The sequence below is a fragment of the Sorghum bicolor genome, chromosome 4 (assembly GCF_000003195.3).
Source record: "Sorghum bicolor cultivar BTx623 chromosome 4, Sorghum_bicolor_NCBIv3, whole genome shotgun sequence".
Taxonomy (NCBI): Eukaryota; Viridiplantae; Streptophyta; class Magnoliopsida; order Poales; family Poaceae; genus Sorghum; species Sorghum bicolor.
This window is the reverse complement of record NC_012873.2, coordinates 8,876,117-8,886,575: the sequence shown is the minus strand read 5'-3', so window position 1 is coordinate 8,886,575 and position 10,459 is coordinate 8,876,117. Positions and strand designations below refer to the sequence as shown.

Below are 10,459 nucleotides of genomic sequence, written 5' to 3'. Positions count from 1 at the left end.
ACCCTCTCTCTCTCTCTCTCTCCTCTGAAAAGCTGAGGTAGCTAGCAGCAGCAGGCGTAGTTAACCCATCTCTGTTAGCAGAGGAGAAGAAAGCAATGTCGGTTAATCAGTCACTGACGGCGATGGTTAACGGTGCTCCAAGAGGAGAGGAAGCGACAGGAGACGACAAGGGATAATTAGGCGTGCAGGCGGCCAAGATTTGCTGAAGCTTTTGGCCGGCCTCCCGTGCTACTCTAGCAGAGACAGCATCCTTCGCATCTTTTGGTGCTCTCTCTCCCCTGACCTCTCCCGATCTCTTGTCTCTGTCTAGGGCTCTGCCGGAGCCCTCTCGATCCTCTCCTCCTCTCCTACCTCCCCACAGCAATGCAATGCGCGCGTTGGGGTGCGAGCGCATTGCTGTCGCTGTTCCCCTGGGAGCTCAGCAGATGCAGCAGAGCAGGAGGGCTCCTGCGCGCAGGCAGGACTGAAAAAGGTTTTTTTTTACAGCGGGCAGGGGCAAAGGTGACAACAAACAAAGGCCTTGTTTAGTTCGCAAAAATTTTCAAGAATCTCCGTCACATCGAATCTTTGGTCGCATGCATGGAGCATTAAATATAGATAAAAATAAAAATTAATTGCACAGTTTACCTGTAATTTGTGAGATGAATCTTTTGAGCCTAGTTACTCCATGATTGGACAATGTTTATCAAATAAAAACGAAAGTGCTACAGTAGCCAAAAACCAAAGTTTTTGCCAACTAAACAAGGCCAAAATATGCTTGCTTTTTCAGTTTTTTCTTTCGTTCCTTCTTTCCTGCCGTGCCGACTGCCGACGGTCATGCATGGAAACGGTTGGGTGCTTGGCTCAAGAAAGCTGCCATTTTTTTTTTTCGCAGTTTTATTCATCTGCCCCGTTGGCCCGTTGCAGGTAGTACGTGCCTCTGCAAATGCAATGCTATACGTAGTAGCTCGTCCTATATGGGTGCTAGTAGTTCACGAGATCCATCAGGAACACAGAAATGCAGCACGATTCGTAATCATGCATCGAGTTGCATTGAGCTCGAGTGCTGACACATGTAGGAATATAGGCTAACCTTTGACTTTGATGATTTGATGGCATTCAACTCATATATAAAAACTAAGTGCTAAAGTAGTACGTGGCCCTTCACAACAAATTAAATTGCGTCAAGCGGCCATGGCCATCAGTGAGGTGGGAGAGAAGAGAGATGCATGGGGGTGACATGTACGACAGGTCCAAGTCAGTGCTCTCTCAGCAATACCACACCGTTGTATGAGCAAACTTGTCTGGATGACCACCGAGACCCAATAGAGATTAGATGTAGCAAAGTATATGTTTCAAATTAAATACTATAATTGAGGAGAAAATCTAGCGCAGGCTATGAGATCATACTCCTACGTCCTACATAGGAGTACGTACATGGCAGGGCATGCAAAAGTGTGCGTCTCTGAAGATGCTCTGGCAGCCACGAATATGCATGACTGTGTTTGCTACTGCTGTAGCCTGTAGGGCAGCAAAACAGCAGCAGCATGTTGTATATATGCTACGACGCTACAGTCACATACGCATACCCTCACATTTTTGGGGCCCCTACATATACATGGCATATTTCTTTTGGAACTTTGTGGTAAGGTTTATGTTCCGGTTCTGAAGCTGCTGGTGGGGACTGGCCTCCTCCTGTAGACTAGACTGGACAGATAGATTAATTAGTACGTATGTGTGTATATGTCTATGAAATGAAAGGCGTATTAGTACGTATATAACGGCCAATTAGGTACTTGATGAAAAGGTTAATTAATTTGTTGCAAATTAAGGCACACTAGCTAGCTACTTTCCGCATCTAGTTCAAGGAAATAGAGTATACTACTACTAGCTAATGAAGCTTCTCTACACAAGCATGCATGGAGGAATCATTATTGCATCTGCGTGCGCTCATTTGGTTGCAACCCCAACCACCTCACTCGCATTCGCATCGCATTCTGGTGGCATCAGAGAAATCTTTGGCCGGTTTGCTTCCCTCTGCAACTGCAATCTCCATGATGCATGCATGCTTCGTGGTGGTCTCTCTATGGCCTCTGCTGGTCATGGTCATGGTCCCCCCACACATCTTTGGCCCGCCGCTAGGTGCCCACCATGGGGCCTTGTTTAGTTCCAAATTTTAAGAATATTACCATTTTCGTTTATAATTTGACAAATATTATCCAATTGTGTACTAACTAGACTCAAAAGATTCGTCTCGTCAATTTCAACCAAACTGTGCAATTAGTTTTTTTATTTTCATCTATATTTAATACTTCATGCATGCGTCTAAAGATTTGATGTGACGGAGAATCTGAAAAAAATTTCAAAATTTTTTAGGAACTAAACAAGGCCCAGACCACACGACACTACCACAGCCGCGCCGCGCGCCTGATAACTTTGACACGGAGATGCAGATGCATGGACGGGTGGATGTATCATGAATCCGGCCGCGCGCGATACTCACTAGGCTTGCTTTTGTTGTAAAAAATTCTCAAAATTTATGTCACATCAAATCTTTAAACGTATACATAAAATATTAAATATAAACGAATTTTATATATCCAATTAGTTCAAACTAAACAAGGCCTCACAAGTCACGTCTCGTCAGCGAGAGCGGATCCATATCGATTCGGTTCGGTGGATGATCATATCAGAGTGGAGAAAGTCCCTATCTATCGTGCATGCAAATATGCAAATGCATGCGGCAGTTAGTTGAAGCATCTGATAAATCTATATACATACATTTTCTTGATCGGTTACATAAAGGGTCTATTGGCACAGTTTACAATAGCTTAATGGGTTGTTGTGAGCTATTTTTTTGTCAAACACTTTCTTTTAAAACACCTTAATAGGTGGTGAAGTTATTTTTCTTCTTCTCGCACAAAAACATGTTTTACGATGAACCTGAAAAAAGTAGCTTATATTAGTTCTCCCTCCTCATTTCTTTCTTTCATTTATACATAAAACTGATTTGCCAAAAAAACTTTTTCAAAACAGCTTTTCTTATGTAGCTCTTTTTTAAAAAAAAATAACTTCACTAGTGAAACTGAGCTATGCCAAACAAGACTAAAGTAGTTGTAGTCGTAGCTACATCGGTAACGTGGCAAGAAAATACATGCAAGCACTGTACTACTGTATGTATGTACCAAAACACGAAGGCAGAGTTTTTTCTTTTAATTTATTGTACAATGTACTGTTTATACCACACTCCGACTCGATGTCCAAGCACTGTATATGCATTATTTGCATGCTGCTGTATGGATTTGAACCTTTTTTTTTTTGTTCATTGTCTGGTGTCTGTCGTAGCTTCATCGGTTCATTGTATGATACGGTCTCAGATCGTAAGTCATTCTAAGAATCTTGAAGAGTCAAATTATTCTAAATTTAACTAAATTTACATAATAAAATAATTATTATTATAATACTAACTAAGTATTATTAGATTCTTCCTTAATTATATTTTTTATAGTATATTTATTTTATGTTACAAATTTTAGCATTTTTTTTTATAATTTTAGTCAAATTTAAAATAATTTGACTCTCTCCAAAATTCGTAGAATGACTTATAATTTGGAATCAAGAGAGTACTATCATTGCAGTGTTCTCTTTCCCCAAAAGAAAAAAATTGTGTGTTTGGAGGATTTTGGGCTGATGGATGGAGTTTGGTGTGCATGCATGGCTATATAACTTTTGGATATGTGGTCCAATATTCGCAGGCAGCAGGCATGAACATGGCCGGTGGCGCCAACTTTTGGCCGTCCATCCGGCATCCCCTTCACATGATGATTGTTACTACTGTGCCTCCTCTGTACTTGCGCTCGCTCGGCTCACTGTTGCATGCAGATGCAGTGCAGCGCTGCGAGGCCTCTCTCTCTGCTGTCCCTCCCACCAACAAGCAGCCACTGTGCTATTTATTTATGTATTTATTTATTGCTTTCCTTTCGGCGAATATAACAAATAAGCAAGGATGTGGTGATGAGCAGCTTCGGGCTTGTTTACTTCAGCCCGAAATCCAAAAAGTTTTCAAGATTTTCCGTCACATCGAATCTTGCGGCACATGCATAAAATATTAAATATATACGAAAACACAAACTAATTACACAGTTTGTCTTTTGATTCTAGTTAATTTATGATTGGACAATATTTATCAAATAAAAACAAAAGTGCTACTGTAGCGAAATCCGAAATTTTCTCGGAACTAAACAAAGCCTTCGTTCCCACTTTGCCCAAAAACAAAAGAATATATATAACTCAAGAAAATGTATGTATGTACATTCGATTCTTCAAGGGAATATATATAGCATGAATGCATGATGCGTCTACCTGTTCTGTGCTAGTAGTAATTATACAGTTCATCAGTTTATTAATAATTAAGTAATATTAATATGGTTAGCAGCCTTTAATTTATAATTTGTGTAGCCCTCATCTCATCCAGCATGGAGTAAATAATCGATCGATCGGAATAATGCAACAAGCACTATCTGTTGTTGCTATGTATCGCCAACAACGAACGAACGACTGATAAATCTGTGCGTTGGACGTACGTACGTGCTGCGATGCACGCTAGGGCATATATGGAGCTGGAATACGCGTGTACGTACGTGCGTGGATGCGTCGTGCACGCGCCGCGCCGGTCGCTCTCACCTGCAGACGTACGTACTTAGCTACGTATATGCACATCCATGCCATCGATGGTCGCTTTGGCCGGCGTTCATCACACAGATTAATTGAGAAACAGCTATATATGCAGGCAGGCATTGCCATCTCGATCAGGTAATACTAACTAGTAACGTCAAGGTTATATATATAGGCGCCATCGATATCCAACAGCACGTGTACGTACACCAGACGGCCCCTGCAGCTAGGGATTTGTTTAGTTCATCCTGAAAACCAAAAAGTTTTTAAGATTCTCTATCACATCGAATCTTGTACCACATGCATGAAACATTAAATAAGATAATTGCACAGTTTAGCTGTAAATCACGAGACAAATCTTTTGATCCTAGTTAGTCCATGATTGGATAATATTTATCACAAACAAACGAAAGTACTACAGTACCGAAAACTCACTTTTCGGAACTGAACAAGGCCTAAAAAACTCAAAGCCCATCTATCGAGGCGCCTGCGACCTCTGTCCTGTTGGCCTTGTTTAGTTCACCCCGAAATCCAAAAAGTTTTCAAGATTTCTCGTCACATCGAATCTTACGGCACATGCATGAAGTATTAAATATAGACGAAAACAAAAACTAATTACACAGTTTGTCTGTAAATCGCGAGATGAATCTTTTGATTCTAGTTAGTTCATGATTGGACAATATTTATCAAATAAAAACGAAATAATGCTACAAGTACTCCGTACCTAGCTACTACCCTTGAATGCACGCGGGCGATGGATGTGATTACCCTTGATTGCCGGATTAATTAGCACAAATGGACATACGCCCATGCATGCATCCTATGATTAACCTTAGCCATGCGGCGAGGACGTGGACGGAATACCCATGGACAAAAAAAAAAATTCCTTGGAAAAGCACAGGCAAACGCACTATCAGGCCTTGTTTACTTCCAATCGAAAATCCATTTTTTTTCAAAATTCTCCGTTACATAGAATTTTTAGACGCATACATAGAGTATTAAATATAAATAAAAATAAAAACTAATTGTATAGTTTAGTCGAAATTTACGAGACGAATTTTTTGAGTCTAGTTAATTTATGTTTAGACAATAATTATCATAAACAAACTATAGTATCGCTGAAATTTTTTTCATCAGCAAATAAACACGGACCGTGGACGGTGCTCGCTGGGCATTGTATGTCAACCACCCATGCATGTCAAACTTCTTGGGAACAAACATGTCAACATGTGAACTGACAGCCGGCGGCCGCCGTCCGCCCAGCACGTGAGCGAACACAGCCGCGGCACCCCGCATGCATGCAGTAACGGATCAGACGGTACTAGATGCCCTGTCGTCCTGCTCCTGCCATGTGATGTGATGTGACCAGGGTAAGTTCATAAGATTTTTTATTGGATGTATAAAACATTAAATATAAATTAAAAATAACTAATTGTATAATTTATCGTTAAATCACAAGATAAATTTTTAAAGTCTAATTAGTTTATTATTAAATAATATTTATTAAATATAAATGTAAATATTATAATATCAAAATTTTAAAGACTTTGCATCTAAACAAGGCATAAGTGTCCTCGATGGAGAGGGAGATATTCTCTCACTCAAAAGGATTGTTGTTGTTGTTGTTGTTTTTCTATATTTTATTTAACTATCTGTTTTATTATAAATTTTTTTATATAAATATTGTCTATTTTAATATAACTTATTTAATCATTAGAGATATTTTATATTTACTTTATAATTTGCACAAAAGTTTTAAATACAAATAGTATCGAAATCAAAAACAAAGTCGGACTGAGTTGATTGATCCCGCTACCGAAAGACCCAAAAATGTATTCGAGGTGGAAATCTAGACTCCAACAATATCTTTTCTTTTAAAACTGACGCAAAGAAAACATTTTCCCCAAAGATTATATTGCTGGCATGGTTCCTGGTTCCAAACTTTCAAGCATGTTGAGATTATCTTCTAAATCTATTAGATATTCAACAGTATTTTTTTATAATAAATCAATAAATAGTATTTTTTAACTATAGTTTTTCAGTCAAACGAACAAGCAAGCCAGTTTTGACGTGCAATGTGCAGAACTTCTTGTGGCTACCATTTGCTGGGCTGTATCAGGTTGGGGTGGCCTCACATGAACAGCCCAGGCAACTGATTCGGCTCGTGTGTAGCCGACGGGCACATTATTGTGTAGAAAAAAAAGGTCTTGTATAGTTTTTAAAAATTTTTAAAATTTTCCGTCACATCGAATCTTACGGCACATGCATGAAATATTAAATATAAAAAAAATAAAAACTAATTACACAGTTTACTGGAAATCGCGAGATGAATTTTTTGAGCTTAGTTAGTCCGTGATTGGATAATATTTATCAAATAAAAACGAAAATGCTACAGTGTCCAAAAACCCAAAAAATTGGGAACTGAACAAGGCCTAAACTGATTTCGAGAAAATTATTATATCATTCATCCTTGTGAAGTTCCTATATTCCAAAGTGATATTTATACAACCACAGTAGATAAGAAGTACAGTAAATAGACCTTTGGAACGTCAATAGACCTGTGGCTGTTCAAATAGTATGCAACCACAGTAGATAAGAAGTACAGTAAATTGGATCCTTGGATGCACTTCTGTTGAGCAACTTTCAAAGCCTCTATATATTTCGGACTTGATAGGATAGGATTTTCAGATTTTATTTTTTTGTGAAAAAACCCCTCCGGCAGCTTATTCAATTAAACCTCAAAATAAAACTAACGCCGTCTTTGGCCAGTGAGAAACTAGACGGGGTTAGCACTCTAAATTACATGTAATAAGCTCTCTAAATTAAGTATAAGATATAGGAAAAAAATTATTCAAATATACTCCATTCCAAACTTATATTCTAATTTTCTTAGAGAGTTAAAATAAATTTGAGATGGAGGAAGTATCTCCTAATAAAGGATTTAAGGGACAAGCCTTGTTTAGTTGCTGCCCGAAAAAATTTCAGAACACTGTAACACTTTAATTTGTATTTGACAAATATTGTTCAATCAAAAATTAACTAGGCTCAAAAGATTCGTGTCGCAAATTACAGACAAATTGTGCAATTAATTTTTATTTTCATCTATATTTAATGTTTCATTTATGTATCGTAAGATTCGATGCGACAGAAAATCTAAAATTTTTTACAAAATTTTTAAGAACTAAACAGGGCCTGAGATATGAGTCTAAAAATGCCGTTAGGAAATGCTGTGGGGACGCCAAAAATTCTGTCGCGCCTGTCTCGTTGCCAGGAACAGCGGCTGCACCTTTGCCGTATTGGGCCAGGCCCATGTTACCGTAATTTGATAAGAAGTAGTAAGCCCTAAAGTTTTTGGATTTTAACTATTTTAGCTGTATTCAGCTATTATTGTTAATCATAAAATAATTAGATTTAAAAGATTTGTCTCGTAAATTATAAATAAATTATACAAAACATTAAATATAGACAAAAATAAAAACTAATGACACAGTTTGTAATTTGCAACACAAATCTTTTAAACCTAGTTAATCTATAATTGTTGGACAATAATTATCAAATACAAACAAAAATGCAAGTAGTCAAAACAAAAAAAATCACGATCTAAACTAAGCCAAACATACTACTACGGACGTCACGATTCAACCATCACACTTCAGCAGTTCAGCATCATGCGCGTTAACAGTTAAGCCCAGCACGGTATCACCCACGACATGGCCAGACAGATAGGCAATGTGAAAATAGAGATCGCAAAAGTCAGGTCAATACCAGGGATATATGCCTTTCCAAATCAAATGTACCAGTAGATAGACGATGTAAACAGCTCAAAAATTCTCTTTCTAATTGATCAAAGCATTGCGATACGGTGTACAAAAATTCGGACGGTGAACAGGTGGCACTCAAAGTCGAGACGTCTAAAGTACACTGAAATCCTTGCTCATTTCTTCTTCGCGTCCCCAGCCTTTGTCTGCAAAAACAGTCCAACCAAAAAAAGATTTTCAAAAGTTACACACCAACATAAGTTAAGATCGAGGTCTTGTTTGAGAAGGCGAGATTTTTATCAGAAACTGTTTGATTTTTTCCACAGGAATGCAATGAAATCACCACATTCGAAATGCACACTAATATTAGGGCACAGCAGTCTGATGAGTGCAAATGTTCATACCTTCTTCACACCACGGATCTTCTTCGCCCTGTTCTTCCTCTCCTTCATCTGCTTGCGCGACTTCTCCACCTTGGTAGCAAGACCGTTCTGCAGAAACCCAAACAGACAGTCAAAAAAAAATGCAGACAGACAGTGTTGTTTCAATCACAGAATCTGCATTGCAATGTAACATTCTGTAAGATATTTTTTATGCTAAGGGAGCATACACACGGAGATGCTAATCATTAACTGTTATTTATGCTAGGTTTCATACACAAAACGGTCAAGGACAATTCATAAAAATAGCATACACAATGACATATTATCTTTCTGTAGTACCCTATGGTTCACATTTAAAATAAAAGGCCACAACATAATTGCGAGTTGGCAATGGATATGACCTAAACATGTAGTAATACATATTCCACCACAAAGAAAAAAGCACACCAAAAAGTTATCTTAATCCAATTTTTAGCTCCTCTTATTGGCTGAACAATGTCATGGTTTGCAAAATACAGTGTACTTTCAACAAACATAGTGCAATGGGGGCCAACAAACCATGTAGCAACAACGCCATCACTAAGGAAAATACAAGACATGGTAAAGGGTCGAATAGTAACAGATACATCGTTTGATAACGAGATCTATGTTCACAACAAATGCGACCTAATCTGAAGAGGCCAGCCAGCATAAATATACAGCAATTGCCACAATATCCTATACGCGAGCTAATTGCCTCTCCTACATGGACTAATGCATGGTATGATTTGAGCTTTCAACCGAGGGTACCAGGTAGTTTATTCAACACGAAGACCTAATAAGAATCCAGCGCCAATGACAGAGTGAGAAAAGGGGAAGGAGCAAGAGACGCATACCCTGATGAGCCTGTACTTGGGCTCGAACTTCTTGGCTGAGTCGAGGTTGTCGTAGATGAGGCCGAACCCCGTGGACTTGCCGCCTCCGAAGTGGGTGCGGAACTTGAAGACGAAGATGCAGTTGGGGTCCTTGACCTCGTACATCTTAGCCAGCTTCTCCTTGAGCTCCGCCTGCAATATCAATCGATCGATCACACGCGTCAGCACCGCCCAACGAACGAGAGGACCTCGCAGCAAAGGCTCCGACGGCTCAAGCACTGCACTGACCAACCTTAGAGACGTTGGCGCGGCCGGGATGGAGAACCTCGAGCACGAACTGCTTGCGGGCGAGGAGACGGTTGGTCATGAACTTGCGCGTGCGGAGCGTCACCGCGGGCAAAACCTTCGCGTCCGCCATGCTTGATGCTGCCTGCCTGCCTGCCTTGCCTTCGGCGCGCGGGATCGGCTTCGCCGGAGCTGGCTCGCGGGGGCGCTTGGCGGCGGCGGCGGCTGGGAAGGGGGTCACTGAGGGATTGGGATGTGTTATATATATCTTCTGCTGATGAAACCCTAGATCAGGCCACCGCGGCTGACAAGAGGGAACTGAGTGGCGGGTTCTGGTGGGCCTTGATTCGATGTTACAGGATGATGGGCTTCAAAGTATTCATGGGCCTATTTTGGACGTCACGGCAGTACATAACATTAGCTGCTCTAAATTCCTCCATCTAGGCCTTGTTTAGTTCCCAAAAAATTTTGTAAAATTTTTCAGATTCCCCGTCACATCGAATCTTTAGATGCATGTATAGAGTAC

General features: G+C 39.8%; 1 protein-coding gene across 1 annotated transcript; it reads right to left on the bottom strand.

Annotated features, from left to right (window-relative positions):
- Positions 8,392-10,218, bottom strand: LOC8085549 (40S ribosomal protein S24-1). Its single transcript, XM_002453518.2, has 4 exons — positions 9,941-10,218; positions 9,670-9,840; positions 8,816-8,902; positions 8,392-8,617 (listed from the first exon to the last, which is right to left on the bottom strand). Exons 1-4 carry the CDS (start codon positions 10,064-10,066, stop codon positions 8,588-8,590), a joined length of 414 nt encoding a protein of 137 aa, XP_002453563.1. The 5' UTR covers positions 10,067-10,218; the 3' UTR covers positions 8,392-8,587.

Excerpts from the sequence above, each read along its gene's own strand:
- LOC8085549 (XM_002453518.2), bottom strand. The coding sequence starts at position 10,066 with ATGGCGGACGCGAAGGTTTTGCCCGCGGTGACGCTCCGCACGCGCAAG. Across the intron at positions 9,841-9,940 it reads GCCGCGCCAACGTCTCTAAG|GCGGAGCTCAAGGAGAAGCT; the intron begins GTTGGTCAGTGC and ends TTGATATTGCAG. Across the intron at positions 8,903-9,669 it reads CCAAGTACAGGCTCATCAGG|AACGGTCTTGCTACCAAGGT; the intron begins GTATGCGTCTCT and ends GGGTTTCTGCAG.